The sequence below is a fragment of the Gekko japonicus genome, unplaced genomic scaffold, assembly GCF_001447785.1.
Source record: "Gekko japonicus isolate JY-2015 unplaced genomic scaffold, Gekko_japonicus_V1.1 scaffold297, whole genome shotgun sequence".
Taxonomy (NCBI): Eukaryota; Metazoa; Chordata; class Lepidosauria; order Squamata; family Gekkonidae; genus Gekko; species Gekko japonicus.
This window is the reverse complement of record NW_015162486.1, coordinates 697,758-717,016: the sequence shown is the minus strand read 5'-3', so window position 1 is coordinate 717,016 and position 19,259 is coordinate 697,758. Positions and strand designations below refer to the sequence as shown.

The window sequence follows — 19,259 nt, the reverse complement described above, 5'->3', positions numbered from 1 at the left end:
CCCCTCAGCCCCCCCCCCCCCCAGCCACGGCGCTGCCCCCCCCCATCCCCTCCCTTTCTTTTTACCTTGTGATTCTGGTAAGAGGTCACGGCGATAAAAGCCGTCTCCGGAAAGACGTGAGTGCAGAAGGCCGTGTTTTTGGAGCCGAAGCCGTTGTTCTCGTCCGCCTTGACGATATGGAGCCGCGGCTGGTATTTGTGCATAGAGTTGAGGATGATCTGGAAGAGAAGGCGACGGGCAGGCGTCAGACTGAGACGGGAAGCCGCCGCCGAAGACCCCCGGGATCGGCTCGGAAAGGCGGTGCGTGTGCGCACAGGCTTATTCCTATATTTATTTAACTAAAAGCTGCTCCCCCCGTAGCGATGTAAGGAATTGTATGTATGGGAGCCAGCCTGGTGCGGTGGTGAAGAGCGTTGGACTCTAATCTGGAGAAGCGGGTTGGATTGCCCTCTCCTCTTTCACATGCAGCCTGCTGGGGGACCTCGGGTCAGTCACAACTCTCTCAGAGCTCCCTCAGCCCCACCTACCTCACAGGGTGTCTGTTGTGGGGGGGGTGAGGGAATAGGATTGTAAGACGCTTTGAGACTCCTTAAGGTAGACAAAAGCGGGGTATCAAAACCAAGTCTTTTTCTTCACTATACAGTAGCAGTTACAGTACTTCACTAAGAGAGAGCCGAGTTCAAATTTTAGCATCCCCTGAGTGACCTGGGACCATCAGCCTAACCTACCTCATAGGGCTGTTGAGATGATCAAACAGCAGATGAGAGAGGTATGGAAGCAGTTGTCTGCTCGGAAGTAAATGTCATTTTATTCAACGGGACTTACTTCGAGGAAAGTTTTCTCAGGGGTGCGGCCCACATCTTCCTCCCCGAGAATTTTATTTTTTAAAAAGTAGATGTCATTCCCATTGAATTCAATAGGGGCTTAATCTCAAAAAGCTCCTAGCTTTATTTGGGGTTAAACCACACTGAACTCTGCCATACTTCACTGCACACCATACACACCTATTTCAATGCTCCCTTACACAACACAAAAATAAAATTCTTTGCACGTTGGAAAACAGTCTGTATAGAAGAACCTCTCTTCCTGATCTCGCCGTTTTCTACGTGATTTTTTTGTTGTTTTTTGGTGTGGGACATTTCAGTCATGCAGTGCCATACACTCCTGAGGGCACCCCATAGTACAGGAAATGTTTTATACACTGCACGTGCAAACGGATCGTCCCTTTGATTTAGATGGCGCTTTGAAGGGCACTTCGGAATTGTGCAACATTTCCTTTAAAACCTACTTCTATCCTTTCTGTAGTAGGACTGCACATTGTTGGGATTCTTTTGAGTAAGTCAGCAGAGGATTAAGAGACTGAGTCCATGGTGTGATTAAAATATAAAAGTTTACTATAAACCTAACATGGGAAAAAGGTATAAAATAACAAAGCTAATATGGCTACATCCTTGCAGCTAGAAGGTAAAACAGGAAGAGTTGGCGTCTCCTTTTCTAGTCAGAACAAAGAACAGGAAGAGAAACCATAAAATGGTAATATACCTTGACACTTTAGTCCCAATCAAATCCCTAGATCAGGGAGAAAATTCCCGGGCTTCCTACATCTAAAGAACATTGGTTACATGAGAAACATGTGACTTAACAAACATCATTAACCCTGTAAATACTGAAGTGTTTTCAACTTGTAATACCCAACACACATGCACAATTTATGACACCCCCTCCCCCCCAGCTAAACTCCGCCCAGGAGTGACGTTATTTCTGCGATGGGTCTCGCCCATCATTATGCCTTGGCACCCAAGGCGGCATTCACAGTGCTCCCAGGTGGGTCTTCTCTCCCATCCAGTTGCTGGCAGGACAGAGATCTGCTTGGCTTAAGCCAGGCTGCAGCATCCGGTGCCTTCAGATTTCCTGCTCTTGTGATTTCGAAAGAGCTCTTAAAACAAAACACTCGCTCATAAATTAAATTATTATTAACAGTAAAGGATTACTAATGGTACAGGATTCTGCACCATCAATGCGCTTAGCTCTTAACAGAGCTCCCTCCCCGAAGGAGTACAAAAGAGCAAGAGTCCAGTAGCACCTTAGAGACTAACAAAATTTGTGGCCGGGTAGGAGCTTTCCTGAGTCCCTGGCTCACTTCTTCAGATAGGAAAGCGCCTACCATTTATGGGTGGCTCAAGTGGTTAAGACGCTGAACTGCAGGCTGTGGAAGGTCAGTAGTTCAGCAGTTCGAGACCCGGGTGCCGCATGATGGAGTGAGCTCCCATCTCTAGTTCCAGCTCCTGCCAACCTAGCAGTTTGAAAGCAAGAAATTGCAAGTAGACAAATAGGTACCACTTCGGTGGTGCGCCTCGGTGTTTAGTCATGCCGGCCACATGACCACAGAAACGTCTTCGGATAGCGCTGGCCCTTCGGCTTGGAAACGGAGATGAGCACCGCAACCCTAGAGTCGGATTCGACTGGCTTTCGAGCAAGAGAACCTTTACCTTTACCTAGTCTTACACTGAGCTATTGCCAGCTGCTAGATAGACCCCTGCATAAAACCTCAGTGCCACATAGTCCTTGATTTTGCTTGCCTTGCAATTCAACTAATGACGCCAGGATACACGGTCGCCAACCTCCAGGTGGTACCTGGTGTTCTCCCGCTATGACAGGTAATCTCCAGACTACAGGAATCAGCTCCTTTGGAGAAAATGACTGCTTTTGAGGGCGGATTCTGTGGCATTGTACCCTACTGAGGTCCCTCCCCTCCCCAGACCCTGCCATCCTCAGGCTCCAAACCCCCCCCCCCATCTCCACGTATTTCCCAACCCAGAGCTGGCAACCCTGCCAGGATGCGGCTTTCGATCTCCAGTCCCACCAACAAACACACCCAATCAGCTCCCTAAGACATTGGTGGGCATTAACAGGTTAAAAATATATACACGACCAGATCTACATTAGATGTCAGGAAGTCTCCAGGGAGACCCTCACTCACACATCCACACATCCACGCACTCTATATTTATTATAGATTGAGGCGAGGAGAGGAGAGAGGCCATTCTGCAAGCAGTTGTGGCCGTTTTGACAAGCGAGGATGCAGGGCGGTGGCTGCCAGGGAAAGTCCGCTGTGTATGGACAGGGGTACTATTAATTAAGTGACCAGGCTGAGGCCAACATCCCAGTAGGGCAGACCTAGTTACAAATCCACAGTCATCCATGAAGCTCACTTTTAACTCAGTCACTCTCAGCTTTCCTGCTCTGCCTCACAAGTTTGATGTGATGAGGATCAATGGGAGAACCAAGGGCAAATGGGATTGTCCACAACTTCGAGCAAGGGAACATTTACCTTTACCCTATATCTTTTTAAAGACAGTATTGCCTCTTCCCACCACCACTGAACTTTAGCCAGGCCTTGCATATGTCAAGCGAGGGGAAGGACTTCCGTCTTTGCCTTCTCACTCTATCCTCAGCAGGCCACGGGGGGGGGGGGGGGGGGGGATGGCCTGTCCCCTTTAAGAGAAGCTTAATGGGTGGGAATGGGCGGCTGAAGCTTTTCCTGGCTTGAAGGTAACTGGCCCCGTCTGATAAACAACCCCAACATACAGCCCATTAGAGTTTAAGGAACCGAGCACCTGACCTGGATAGGCGAGACTAGCCCGATCTCAGAAGCTAAGCAGGGCGGGTCATGACTAGTATTTGGACGGGAGACCTCCAGGGAATCCCAGGGTGGGGAGGCAGAATCTCTCTTGCCTTGAAAACCTTACCGGTTGCCATGAGGCAGCTTGACTTAACCTTACTTTCCACCTCCAAAGGAACAGGAGTTTTTTCTCCAGAGTGGTGGCAACCCTACCTGATCCTGATTTTCTGGAGGAAGGTGAAATTTTAAAAAAATAGTCTGTTAAAGAGAACAAAGTTTAAGTCTAGGTGCACCTTTAAAGACCCACTAAGTTTAATTCTGGGTAGAAGCTTTCTGTGCGTGCACACTTCTTCAGATAACACTCTTGAAGAATCTCAAAGTTGAATTCTGGGTACAAGCTTTCTGCATGCACACTTCATCAGATACAGACAGTATATGTTGAAGTGTGCATGTACCCGAACGCTTATACCCAGAATTAACCTTTGTGGGTCCTAATGGTGCCACTGGACTCGAACTTTGTTCTGTTGCTTCAGACCAACACGATTACGCACCTGAATCTTTGTGTTTAATGCATTTCGCTCAGGGTGGCTCACGGAAGCAAAAACCACCTGACTGTGATGAGCTCTTATTAGCAGTAATAGCAGTCACTAATGATGATGATTTTAATTGCGAGACGTCTGGTTCCCGTATCCCGCTACCGTAGCCCAAATTAAACTCTGGACAGAGACCGCGCGTTGAAACGCATGGCTGGCCTGGGTCGCCTGACCCCGCTTCGTTTCCCCTTCGCCCCCCCGACCTCTCCATTGTGCTGTGAAAGAGATGCCCCGAGCGGGTGCCCGAGGACCGTCGCGAAGAGCGCGCCGGAATTCCGCAGCCCGCTTCGGAACCGAGACGCTCCCAGTCCTTCTGGCAGACCTCCGGCGCTCCCTGGAGCTTAATCCCACGGGGCCAGGGGAAGCGCCCCCTCGCCTATTCTCCCCTGACAATGAGCGCCGTCGAACCTGGCGACAAGGAGACGCAAGCCGCCCCGCCGGGCCTGCGCCAGGGGGGCCCCGGGAAGTCCGCTCGGCTCGCAAAGCCCCTCTCATCCCGAGGGTTTAGCCAAATTGCTCTGACATCCTGCGGGGCCGCAGACATCACCGGGGAACGATCTAATGGCTTTTAATTTCATTACAGCGTCTCTCGGGGAGAGGCGACCTGCGCGCCCCCTCGGCCATCGCCAGGCGTCCCTGGTGCCTCGGCTCTGTCGGCAGAGTCCAGAAGCCAGTGGGAGCGCAGCCGGCCTCAGGCTCCGGAGGGCATCTCCCAGCGCCCCTGCCCTCTGCCACCACCCCCTATAGCCTCTGCATTCCTCCCTCCCCCCTCAACAGAGAAAGGGTGCAAAACACACACACCCCTGTGCACCTACTGTGTATTTCCCAAGGGTCCTCGTTTACCTGGAACTGTCCAGGTTTTCTGATTCACCAGGTGTCCCTGTATAGCCTGATGGAGTACCTAAAGTGTTCGGACTCAGATCTGGGAGAGCCTACTCTGCAGTCAAACTGGCTGAGTGGCCAGTCACACTGTCCCCATCTAACTTACTTCACAGGGCTGTTGTGAGAATATAAGGAAAGAGGGGAGAACAATGTGCCCCTCAAAGGGGGGGGGGAATAAAAATGTCCTACATACATATTTTGCCTTGGAAGAGGGATATCTTTAAAAAAAAATCAGGGTGAACCAGCTTTCTTTCCATTGTGGTAGCATGCCGGCCTTAAAAAGAAAATATGGTGGGGCAAACTGTAGGTGGTGATGGAATTGTAAGCCACTTTGAACCATGGGGAAAGGCAGGGTATAAATATTTTCATAAATAAATTCCATGACTGTAACTCCTGAGGTGTAATTAAACTGAAGAACGTTTAAAGTGCGGGAAATAATCTGGATTGGGACCATTGGGCAAGGACAGGGGTCCACTCTTCTCTCAGGGTCACTTCCCCAAGGTCACTTCCCCAGTCCTCCATCCCCCAGCCCAGGCAAGGCAAAAAAAGACAAGGCTGGTTTTTCTGTTCTTCCATTACAGGTCTGTTAAGGGGGTGGGAGTATTTCTAATTAGGAAACAGCAGGTAGGGGGAAGGTTCAAAATGTGCAAGTGTTTAAGAAGACCCAAGAACTTCTCTTGGTTTCACTGCAACAGACAATGCTTTCTGGAATCTCCCAAAGTATATCAGGTCCGGTCCTTGACACAAAACAAGTTCATCAAAACTTGGAGTCATCACCATACTTCTAAATATAAAAAAACTACTTTGCTAGGGATGAGCCCCTAACCCCTGAATGCACCCCTGTACTTTTATTTGTTTGTAGTCTGCCTTTCTCACTTGGACTCAAGGTGGATTACACAGAGTGAGTCACAGAGAATCTACTTAACATGCAGCTAGAAGTCTTCTTTTTACATGCACCAGCAGTCCTTCATAACAATGGCCACTTTTTTGCTAGTAATATGTAAGCCTTGGGTGCAGCTTCCTGGATGGTGTGATGTTCATAAGCAAGAAGTAAAAGAAGGTCTTGTTGTCTTCACTGTTGCCCAGTTCCACAATCCTAGTCCCCACTCCATTCTTTTTAGGAGGTCCTTGCCTTCTGTTAAGTCTCAGTGAGAAAGGCAGGCTATAAATGAAGTAATTGTCTTTTAGAAAATCAGAGACACACTACTCTTGAACATGGAGGTTGCATTTTTGACTAGTGGTTCTAGTAAATGGATTTATTTAACTATTTTCAAAAGCCATATAAACTACTGACCAATAGTGTATTGGTTCAAAGACATTTTTTAAACATGGAGCTCAAAGTTTCCTAGAAAGCCACACCCCCTAACTGGTGAGAGGGGAACAATTCTGGACATGCCCAGAGGCACTCTCCTCCTGGTAACTGCTTCCCATTTTCCCTCCAGCTAAGCCCTAATCAGGCCAACCTACACAAGGCAGGCTGCTCTGTGCCACACAGAGAGCAAGTGCACTGCTGCACTGGTGACTGCCTGCGGAACAAGCAAGCAACGTGGGTGATAAGGTAGAGAAAGACAAAGTAAGTCACCACTTTCACCCCAAGAAAGATTTTTCCTACCCCATGTTAAAAAAAAATGGTGGTTAGTGAGATTGCTTAGGTGGAAATCCCTGCCACAATATGCAGTGCTGGCCCCTGGATGGGCATTAGACATATTTGTCTTGGGGTCTATTGTTGGTTATTAGTTATAATACCTATGCTGAACTTCAGAGGCAGTGTGACTCAGAATACTGGTTCTTGGGACTAGCAGGAAAGCCAATCCAAAACTATGAGCCTCCATTAGGTATAACATATAGTTAGTGTATGTTAAAAATGGTAAAAGTATGTATTGGGGGGACTGAATTATTCTCAATCATTTACTGAAAGCTCATTTCTCTCCACGATGCCAAAAATGGGGAGGTAAAGTTTATTTAGAAATTCCATGTAAACTTGCCAACAGGCCCAGAGAAAAATGTCCTGATCCTTTAACAGTGTCTTCATGTGTAGAAATAGATAGGTGATACTTTTAATGCTGTGGAGGTAAATAACATCACTTGGTTAAAAAAAATTCCTATTGTGCTGTGTGTGGACTGTCAAGTCACTTCCGGCTTAGGGGCACCCTATGAATTAATGACCTCCAAAACAAGCTATCATTAACAACCTTGCTCAGGTCTTGCAAACTGAAGGCCCTGGCTTTCCATCCCATTAAGCTTCTATTAAAGGGACAGGACATTTTTCCCTCCAAGCAATTGATTACCTTGATTAAATTGTTAATCTCTGATTTCTTTATGTCTGGGGGAGAAATCCAAGGATAAATTCCCAAGATCTAAGACTGCAAAAGTGGGCAATGCTGGAGTTTAATTTCTACATTAAGGGTTTCTGAAGCTCAAGCTATTCAGGTAACCACAACTTCTAGTCAGACAACCACTTCACAAGCATTAGATGCCTTCAGCACTGGTTGTGGCTTAGAGAAAGTCCTCCATGTGTGCCTAAAATACACTCTCTTTCCTTGGACTGAGCCAATAAGTCCTTCCTCAAATTAAATTTTGGCATTGCCCACTAATTAAGTTCTTGCTCTCTATTCAACTTATTCCCTCAAAAATTTCACTGACATCTGTCTAAAGACTTCCTTAGAATCATAGGACTGTTGAATTCAGTTTAATCAACACGTGTGGCAGAATGCGGTGGTAGAGTCATGAGATGGTGGAATGGACTGTTCCACATCAGAGAAAAGATGAGAGGTGACATTTTTAATTTCTTTCTGGGCAACCTTCCCCCTTGTAAGTAGTGAATTAGCACAGCAGGGAGAGGACCCTTGATGTGCTGTTGTGTTTTTTATTATTATTATTTAAATTTAATGTGCAGGAAGATTAAAAACAGTGCAGCCCACGAATCTACAAAACTAATTTATAGCATATATAGACCAGGCCTAAATTGGGTTGTTCTTATTTTAAAAGAGTTTTAGTGGTCCAATCCAAGCAAAGATGTGGGGGGGGGAGTTATGATTTTGCAGGCGCTGGACTATCGGTGCTGTGCACAGCTACATTTTGTTATAAACCTGCAGATCTGATTTTACCTGAACTTAACACTGCAGATAAAAGATGATTTGTCTCAAAACATCGTGATGAGTGCATATGGCCAGAACACTCAAAGAATATTACTTCTGCTTGCCCCTCAACTGTTCTAAAGTGTCTATCTCTCCACAGCTTGATTTGGGAAGAATATTAGCTGGCCAGCATATAGAACTGATGCCAGCCATGCTGCCTCAATTATACTTGGCAGCTACCAACACCTTTTAATCCCTCTGGAAAGTTTTCTTGTAGAGATTCTGGACAAGAGCCTGGCTGGAGTGCCAAGAAAACTGGCACATCTCCATATGTCCTTGAATAATTATGTTTGATTAGGTTTTCCTCGGAGTCAATGCGGGAAGGCGGCAAGCAGACTCCTAAATTCCGAGACTCCCCATGAGCTCAAATTCAGAATTACAAGGAGCCACAGAGCCAAACTGTTCATGTTTCATTTAAAGAAGGCAGCAAGCATCCCTAGATCCAAGAGAGGGATTCTTTGTGGTGGGGGAGTAAATTTTTCTTACTGCTTCAGGGGAGATGAGAGGGACTGTTGTGTCACTTTACTGACAATGAGATGATCTATACATTCTCTCCATTAACTGCAGTTCCATATGAAAGATGGTTGCGTACTTTGTTATTCACTAACTTGGCATATTCATCACCCAAGCTGGCTGCCCACCAAAAGCTCAGGGAGCCTTTTCATTTGATATATTTACTACATTTTTATCCTGCCCGTTTTCCAAAGGGCTCATATGTGACTCTCCCCTCCTCCTCAAAACAACCCTATAAGACAGGCTAGGCTGAGAGAGTAAGTACTGAGAGAGTAAGTGCCCAAGGTCACTCAGTGAGTTTTATGGCAAGTAGAGAAATTATTACAGGTCTCCATCATGCTCATTTCTAACCACTGTACCATTCTGGTTCTCTTGTCTTTGTCATGCCCCCAACATAGAAATGTCAAACTTGATTAAGATATTAAAGGAAAGATATATAAATCAGTAAAAACAACTGGCTAGACTTCAACATTCCGTTCACAGAACGCACTAGGCGGCATTCTCTGACCATGGCATCAATTGCTCTTTGGTGACTAGTATTTATGCTGGAGTGAGCAACTCAGCTTGCCTGGTCATTGGGGGACACTATGTCACTCTAAGTGTGTATAGGCAGGAGTCATTTCGTAGAAAAAGAGGTGCAGGAGCTCATTAGCATAACTCATCAGCATAACTTATTTGCATATGCCACACACCCTGACATCACCGGAAGTGTGTCAGAAGGCAACACCCACCGCTCAGACTGTTTTGGATTGCTAGCTATTGGGGGGGGGGGACCTGCAGAGCTGCCCTTACAGAGGAGGAAGAGTTCGTACCTAAATAAAACTTGGTCTTAAAGGTGCCACTGGACTGTTTTGGACTGCTAGCTATGGGGGGGGGACGCGCAGATCTGCCTTCACACAGGAGGGAAAGCTCATACCTGAAGGCGGGGGGGGGCTCTGCAACTTACCTGGCTGCTTCTTGCTCCTCATGGCCTGACTGAGGGCTGCTGGGAGCAGGAGGCGGGGCTTGTTGCATGTGCCCACCCCCTGGGCTCCTTACTGTTGGAGCTCCGCTCCTGTGCGCTCCCGCAGGAAATGATGTGTTATCTCCTTGAATGGAATACCTCTCTTTGTCTTACTCTTAACCTGGGAGCTGCCCTCTGACCACTGCTCTCTCACTTTGTCCTTTCACTCTCCTCACATGGCCTTCCATGGAGACATGTGTCTCTGCGGATCTCTCCTGTAGAGACAATGCACTCATACTCCCGCACACATGGTGCCGTACAAGCTGGCCATTTGTGATAGGGAAAGTACTCTTTAGATTAGGCTCCTTTCTTTTCTTTTGAATGCAACCTGATGTGAACTGGGTCTACTTGAACAAATGTAAGTTTACCTTTTCTTCAACCTGCTTCTTGGGAGATTTATTTACTGCACTCATTATTATACTTCTATGACTTCTATGAGAGTCCCTTGGACTTCAAGGAGATCAAATCAGTCAATCCTAAAAGCAATCAACCCTGACTGGAAGGCCAGATACTGAAGCTGAAGCTCAAATACTTTGGCCACCAAATGAGAAGGGAAAGACTGAAGGTCAAAGAAGAAGGGCACGGCAAAGGATGAAACGGTTAGACAGTGTTATCGATGCAATGAACATAAAATTAAGCAAACTCCGGAGGACGGTGGAAGACAGGAAGGCCTGGCATGATGTGGTCCATGGGGTCACGAAGAGTCAGACTCGACTGTGCAACTGAACAACAACAACAACATGACTGGGGGAAACTCTGCTATATTAACCAAACATCCTAGTAGGGTTATGGGTGCCCTGAGTGAATTTTAAAGTTTCAAAGGAAATTTTTTGTTTTTCTCTTGCTTGAGCAATTACAAGGTTTCACTGCCTGATGACAAGAACAAAAGACACTGAAAATTTTCTTAACAGCTGGTCCCAAGCTCTGAGTGTGAAAAGAAACTTTTCTCTCTTCCTTTCTTTTCCATTGTTAACATGACACAACAATATGCAGTCCTAGAGAAACTTAACAGAGATCATTTCAATGCATGACTTTCTAGAATTGAGTATCAGCTTAAGGAAGAAAAAGCAAATTTTCCATTAACAGCTCCACAGCCTTCAGGGTCTGAAAATGAGATCACGAGACGGGGGGGGGGGAGCACAAAATCTGATTTTTATTACACTGGCTAATTCCAAATTGGTGTACATAAAAGGACAAGAAACTGCAAAATGGATGGTTGAAAAATTAAGAAAGGTCTATGGAGGGCAAGACCAGGCTAGCAAGATTTCTTTCTTTAGGGAACTTTTCTCAGTTAGGCTACAAGAAAGTGGAAATGCAGAGACCCATGTAGAAGTGTTATTAAATCTAACTGATAAGCTTGCAACTTCAGGTAAAGTGCTAGAAGAGAGTTTACATATTGGACTGTTTCTAAATTCTCTACCTGAATCTTATTCTGTGTTCATTTCAAGATTTAACTGGAAAGATTCTAAATTGGAAGGCAAAGAAGCGACAGTTAGAACCGGATATGGAACAACTGATTGGTTCAGCATAGGAAAAGGAGTACGACAAGGATGTATATTGTCACCTTGCTTATTTAATATATATGCAGAGTACATCATGCGAAATGCTGGCCTGGATGAATCACAAGCGGGAATTAAGATTGCTGGGGAAAAGATCAACAACCTCAGATATGCAGATGATACCACTCTAATGGCTGAAAGTGAAGAGGACCTAAAGAGCCTCTTGCTCAGGGTAAAAGAGGAGAGCGCAAAAGTGGGCTTGAAGCTCAACATCAAAAAAACTAAGATCATGGCATCCGGCCCCATCACTCCTTGGCAAATAGAAGGGGAAGTCGTGGAAGTAGTGACAGACTTCACGTTCCTGGGATCCCAGATCACCGCAGACTGTGACAGCAGTCATGAAATTAAAAGACGCCTGCTCCTTGGGAGGAAAGCGATGGCGAACCTAAACAGCATGATAAAAAGTAGAGACATCACCCTGCCAACAAAAGTCCGCATGGTCAAAGCAATGGTATTCCCAGTAGTCATGTATGGCTGCGAGAGTTGGACTGTAAGGAAGGCCGAGTGCCGAAGAATAGATTCTTTTGAACTATGGTGCTGGAGGAGACTCTTGAGAGTCCCTTGGACTGCAAGAAGATCAAATCAGTCAATCCTAAAAGAAATCAACCCTGACTGTTCCCTGGAAGGCCAGATAATGAAACTGAAGCTCAAATACTTTGGCCACCCAATGAGAAGGGAGCACTCCCTGGAGAAGACCCTGATGCTGGGAAAGATTGAAGGTCAAAGAAGACGGGGACGGCAAAGGATGAGATGGTTAGACAGTGTCATCGATGCAACGAACATGAAATTGAGCCAACTTCAGAGGACGGCGGAAGACAGGAGGGCCTGGCGGGAGATGATCCATGGGGTCGCGAAGAGTCGGACTCGACTGTGCGACTGAACAACAACAAATGATCTTTTGTGAGTCACTGCACACCTAGAATGTGAGACCATCTGTCCTATATATTGGAAAGTGGAGTGATTTCAACCTCACTAAACAGTGATGTTGAAAGATATAAAACCGGACTAGTGGCAAAAGTATTATCTCGGATTTATGAATCAGATTATGACCATATTTTTGTACCAGTTGCAAAATATTCCACAATTAGGATGCTCCTAAGCCCCACAGCTTCCAGAAACATGCAAACGGAATACTTAGACATTAAGGCTGCAGTCACACACACTAAATAATCCACTTTCAATCCACTCTCAGTGGGCTTTCCAACTGGATTTTGCCAGTTCACACAAGTAAAATCCTTTTTACATGGCAAAATAGAGGAACAATTATACATGAAACAGCCACCAGGGTTTACAGATGAAAAGAATAAACATCTCATCTATAAACTTCAAAAGGGGCTTTATGGGTTTAAACAAGCTGCAAAAGCATAATTGGACAAGCTGACCAAGATGCTACTCAAACAGGGCCTCAGACAAGGCAAACCGGACACTTGCCTTTATAGGAGACACAGAGATGGAAGATGGACATTTATCCTGACCTATGCTGATGATCTGATTATTTGCCATGAAAATCAAAATGTCTGTGCTGAGATTATATCCCAATTAAACAGGGAAGTCAAACACCTAGGCAAATGCTAACTTTTACTTGGGAATGCAAACTGAATGAGAACCAGATGGAAGTTATCTTTTTAGTCAAAAGCAGAAGATCCTGGCACTATCATAAAGTCTGAGCCTGGAAGGTGTTCATCCAATGCCCACACCAATGGCATCAGGCTTCTACCAAGAAAAGGTATCTGATGAACCACTGCCAGACAACAATAACTACAGAGCTGCTATAGGAAAGCTTCTATACTTAGCAATGACAACAAGACCTGACATTGCAACAGCTGTAAGTATATTATCCAGAAGGGTTAGCACACCTACCACCAAGGACTAGACTGCAGGTAAGAGGGTGATGAGGTACTTAAAGGGTACTGCACATTTTAAACTGAGATGCCAGCAACTAATATTCCCACAGTGTTGGGATATGCTGTTGCAGACTGGGCTGGAGAAAGATCAGACCTAAGCGCCATTAGTGGTTATGTATTTTTTGTGGGGGTGGTGCTACAAGACATCATTGCCCAAATATCCCCATAATTTCTTCTAATATACTGGGAGTCTTAATGCCTAACTAAAAAAAAAGTATTGTGTTGGTCATCTGAGTGAGTTTACCACCATCTTATTTTCATTTACTTTCACTGTCTGTTTAGAATTTGAATACATGAAGCTGCCTTGTACTGAATCAGACCCCTGGTCCATCAAGATCAGTGTTGTCTACTCAGACCAACAGTGGCTGTCCAGGGTTTCAGGCTTCAGTCTTTCATATCATACCTGATCCCTTTAACTGGAGGTGCCAGAGAGACCTGAGAACTTCTGCATGCCAAGCAGATGCTCTACCACTGAGCCATGGCCCCTTCACCAACTTCAACAAAGAATGGTTAGCAAACTCCTCATAGACCACATAGGCCCCGGGGCCTGGTCCAAAGGCACATGATGTTGCAATCACGCTGAAAACAAGCAGGTCTGGGGCTTCTTGATGTTGAATGGGAGACCATCTGGAAATTCCATGAATGCTCCATTGAGTTCCAGGGAAGACAGATGGGAGACACCCCACAAATAAAGTGGTTACTGGATCGTGTTCATTCAGCTAGGTGGGTTGCAAGATGCACAGTCCCAATAAAGAACGTCATTGGAAGATGCATATAATATTTAATTTAAAATATATATATTTCCAATGTGTTCAAAGTCAGCTCCACTTAAATCAAAGGGATGGCCAGTAAATGCTTTCAATGCAATTGAACAGTTTGCCTGTACTGTGAACCACTTGATGATATAGGGATGTACGTATACGGTGTATGTGTTGGGGCAAGAGCAAGGTGTCACAGCTGAATGCCCAGCTATGCCTGGAAGAAAACGTTTCCCTCACATACTGGTTTTTTCTATGTGTAAAAGGTTTTTTGGGGAGGGGGGTGTTATATGCATGGGAAGCATTGAAATATAAATGCACACAACTGCCTTGCCTGCAGCCGGAGCAGGTTCAGGCCAGGAACACTATGACCACCTGGATTCTTTTGAACATATTTTTAAAAGGGGAAATCATGTACAAGCAGGGGTCGTTTTGTAGAAAAAGAGCTAGGGGAACTCATTAGCACAACTCATTAGCATATGCCACACCCCCTGCCATCACCAGAAGTGTGTCATAAGGCCACACACACCACCCCCAACGGTCCCGGCCGCCGCCGCCGGCCTTGCAGCTCCACTGCCGAGCCCCATGAGGGGCCCGGTGGTGGACCTGCAAGGCCGGCGGGAGTGCAAGGAAGCCCCGCGAAGGCCCTCCCTGGTCCCAGGCAGGCAGGGGTGGGGAGAGGCAGGGAGGAAGCAACTTACCCTGCCTCTTCTCCTGCCTCCTCCTGGCTGAATGAGGGCCGGAAGCAGGGAGGCTGGAAGCAGGGGGCGGGGCTTCGTCATGTGCCCCGCCCCCCGCACCTCACCTGGGGGGACTGCGATCCCCTGCGATCCCCCGCGATCCCCCCTGAAATGACCTCTGTGTACAACTGACCTCTTAGTTAGCTTCTGGCCTTTAAGCTTGTCTCTCTGCCTCCTTCCTGTATCTAATGTGAATTTTAACATCTGAAATATGTCTGTCTGGAAATACTCTTCCCCCAACCACATTCCCAGATAGAGTAAAAAGTCATTCTTTGATTTATTCAATACAAAGAGTATTGCTGGGTTAAATTCAATGTCCATTTAGTCTAGCCTCCAGTTTCTCAGTGTGGACACTCAGGATGTTAGGAGGGTGAGAGGAGGAGGCTGGAGCTGGTTCCCAGTTCCTTGTTCACATTGTCTCATTCCGGTTCGCAAATCCACCCACAAATATTGATGATACCATAAAAGCCTCTGCACTCCAAAAATGAGGGTTGGATCACTACAAACCATACACACCACATTGAGGAGACCCCGCCCTACAAGAGGCCCTATGCTGCGCCCTGTCCCAAAGCATAGGTTTTGTGCAAACCGCACCAGGAGCAATGAACTAGGGTGCTTTCAGGAGAAATGCAGATTAAGAAACTGCGGTATTTTGTACCCCAAATAGGCTATGGATCACCCTGAGTCACACATACCCCACATTTTGGGGACAATGACATGCAAGAGGAAATGCACTTTTGCCGGGTCCAAATACTGGTTCTGTCACCAACAGCTTCCATTTGGGGTGCCCTCAGGAAGCTTCTATGATATGCCCCGAATAGCATCTTTCCATTATAAACAAAGGGGCTTCCCAGAGGGGACTGAGTCCTGACACGGAAAACAGGTGCCTAGGGGGAGACATGGCTAAATTTACGTCCTGACTGAAGTACGGAAGTTGTTGGGGTTTTTTTGAGGCAGATGTGAATGTTAGTACCCAAGAAGGCTTTTGGATTACTTCAAATTGTAACCTCCTCTGGGTTCCAATTGAATCTAGGTTGATAGATCGTTTAGCAGATCCGGTTTTCAAGGCCCTGCTGTCTCCCATTTCATTTCGCAACTCCCCTCCATGTGTCTGCCTAGAAAGCAGGGCAATTAGAGTCAACTGTTGACAAGCTGTGACTGCCACCAAGCCACATCAAACACATACCTTTCAAAATTAAGATCAATGTAGTTTGCCTCAAAAAGCCCCTTCCTTATTCAAAGTTCCCTCCCCTTTTTCAGTTCAGCTGTCAACCGTGAGTTAAATCAAACACTCTTGGCCTGGGTGCAAAGAAGCCTGCAGTCACTGCCCGGGCCCAGGTTATTGGTACTTCAGGCCCCAAATCTGTTTAATTCGATAGCAAGCTTTTTTAAGGATATGCAAGACATAATGTGACCCAGGAATCAACAGCCCTGGAAACCTAATTCTGTTCTCAAGTAAGAAAAGTAATAAATGCTCTGTAGAATATAAATACAGAGAAGGGTGTCTCTGAGCATGCACAGAGAGTAGTGATGTCACTGTTGAATCACAGTCTATCTCTGTGTCCATTTGTCTGAGCAAGGCGGGAAAGCTTGGAGACTGAGGTCTGAATGCCAGGAGTGAATTCCAGGAGATTTTGAGTGTTGGGACCTCTCTTTTTAGGAATTAAAGAATTGGACTTGGAGGCTCTGCAAAAATCTTCCCATCTGTCTGAGTCGTCCTTGTGCTTCTTAATTTTTAAAAAAATATAAAATAATCATTGCATACATTCTTTTTATATTATGAACTCTGTAGCCAGTAAATAATGCAACATGCATAGTGTCAGAGGAGTAGATATTACATCTTGTTAGAGTAAAGCAATATACTATGTTCAGTCACACTTCTGTTTTGCAGACAGATGAAACTTCCTAACTAGATTTGCCTCCCTGTCTTGAACAGAAAAATTAACTGCAGCTTTGCTGATTTCCCCCCCTTAAACTGAAATACATCATCACACACATCGATATGGTACTGGTCTAGTAAATGAATACTTAATGTTGGTCATCCATCCATCTGCCTGGGCCTTAATCCAGCAAAGAGCGAGATCAATGAGCTTCAACTCATCCAGTTCTTAGTGGTCACCATATTTAATTTCTGACATGACAAGTGCTGGAATACATGGTTGCTGGAAAGTCATAAATGAGGATATCCAAAGGCTGACAGATTACACAGTGGTGAAACACAAGTACTCTGTATATGCTCCACTCATTGCCTGATTGCTTCTCATATTACACATCAGAGTCTTAGAAGTGGGGGAAAGGTTCTGGTTGAGGCATGGACCCTCTTTAAGCCAGGAAGCATCTTGAAAGAGGGTTCCAATGTCAATTACCACTTGCCAAGGTTAATTTGAACAGTAACTGGTACTTACATGTCCAAATGGGTCAAGATGATTGTTGGTCAGCTTGAGTTTTTGGAAGGAAACCAGCTGTCTCATCCAGTGGGCACCGGTTGCTGGTGAGTCCGGATGGACATATAATCTTCCAGGCATGGCTGGTTCAGCTTTCCCAGTTACTGACCTAACAAAAAGGAAAACAAAAGATTTTTTATAGCTGGAATTTTCAAACAGATAGAGATCTACCAACAGCTTCACACCACCAGTTCTATCCCTGTCTTATTCATACTCCGTATTCACCACAGTATCTCTGTATGCCACATAAATCAATCTGGAACAGTCTTTTCCTGCCTTTGAATCACTGATGATTAGTGTACAGTGCAGCTGAATGAGGTGGTACAGTCCTAATATGTCAGAACAGCCTGTACCATTTCATTCTGCAAGTAGGGAAAAATGAAATTTTGGTTAGCCATGGTACATACTTTTAAAAAATGCTTTACAACAGCAGGAAAGGACCTGGCATGTATATGTATTTTGTTTGCAGAGAGAGGGAATTTATATAATAGATTAAAAATGGCATCCTCGCATACAACCTGACATGGCACAATCCAATCTACCCTCTGGGAACAACTTAATTTTTCAGAGGTTCACTAAACCTGAAGTTAGAGCCATTCTACACATGGAGAAAACTGAGGTGATGGCATTCTGGACTGGATCATTAAGGCTAGGGAAACAGGAGGTTCATATTTTTCTTTGCTTCTAACTCTCTGAATTTAACAATGGGGGACATCAGATACTCAATACCCCCCATTCCATTTTACTGTATACAGGGTCCCCCCCCCCGAGGGCAATAAAAATACTGAATTCTAGCACCTAATTAATCCAGTTTTTGTAGACCATTTCTGAGAATTCAGGCTGCAACTATGGAAAAAGAGGGAACAAGCCAGTATGTAATTAGGAGAGAGATTATATCATTTGGGTACTGTACATTCCAACAGGCGGCTACCTTTGCTCAAAAATGAGCTTCTCTCTGTAATGCACAGTCTTTCAGAGAGGAAAACAACCTTTCCTAGTTGAAGACAAGGGAGAATCCCTGACCATTCTTTGGTTTTGCTCTGAACAGAGTCATCCCACCCAATGTTAACCCGTTATTTCGACATGTTCCTTGTCCTGTTCCATCCTCCCTGCCAATTGCTCTAGGTCTGGGAATCCCAATATCTAGCAAGCTGCCAAAGTAACAGAGCCAAAAAGCTAACTCAGTGAAGTTCTACTTGATTAAGGTAAATGGGTGCAAGACTACAGGTTCTCTCTCTTTCACAAAAGTCAAGGATGCTTTAAAAGAGTTCATTTAGGTTGGACTGTGACTTTATTTCTAGTCTTAAACAAGCACCTGATAACTGAACAAAATCCCCTCAAAGCGCCCTCCTATATGGCATTACATACCATTTATTATCTGCAAATTTGTATCTGTGGTCATCAGAGGGCACAATGTCCATCAGCAGAATGTACTTGGTTTTGGGGTTGAGCCCTGTGACTTTCACTTTGTAGCTGGGAAACATACGCCTAAAAACAAACAAACAAATAATACAGCATGAAGAAACTGGCAAAGAGATTCAATGATCTTAAAAAGAGGATGCTGTGACTCTTGAACCAACTGCAGCTGGCCACAGCCAGTAGAGATAGTTGGAAAGTACCTTAACCATTCAGGAACTGAGATATGTTTTAACTTATGACCCAGATCAGCTGGTGGGTCATAATACTATTTTTGAATCTCAAATGGGCCCAGCAGAGATACATTTGCAATGTCCCTGGTCTTCTACCAAGTGCTCAGGGCCCTCTCCATTATGCATCCCTGGAGTTTCTACTTCATCTACAGAACAAAGTTTGAGTCCAGTGGCACCTTTAAGACCAGAAACATTTAATTCTGTGTATAAGCTTTCATGTGCATGCATACTTCTTCAGATATTCCATCCACCATTTTGGAGAGGCCAGTCCTCTGTGTGCTTACTCAGAAGTAAGAGTTGTTTCACTCAGCGGGCTTTGGTCCTTGGCAAATGTACATAGGATTGCAGCCTCATCCGCGAACTCTGCACCCATCTATCCTCACAAAATGGTGATTTTTCAGCTATTCAGAATGAGACTCACTACCATTCAAAATTACAGGCCACATACCACTTTG

At 45.4% G+C, this 19,259-nt stretch overlaps 1 protein-coding gene across 1 annotated transcript in view; it reads right to left on the bottom strand.

Moving 5' to 3' along the window:
* Window positions 1–19,259, bottom strand: part of TBX5 (T-box 5) — a 74,685-nt gene that overhangs the window by 40,039 nt on the left and 15,387 nt on the right. Inside the window, exons 3-5 of the mRNA XM_015405931.1 lie at window positions 18,524–18,643; window positions 17,117–17,264; window positions 66–218 (exon numbers count right to left, since the gene is read on the bottom strand). Coding sequence (XP_015261417.1) covers window positions 66–218; window positions 17,117–17,264; window positions 18,524–18,643 — 421 coding nt within the window. The remainder of the gene's footprint in view (window positions 1–65; window positions 219–17,116; window positions 17,265–18,523; window positions 18,644–19,259) is intronic.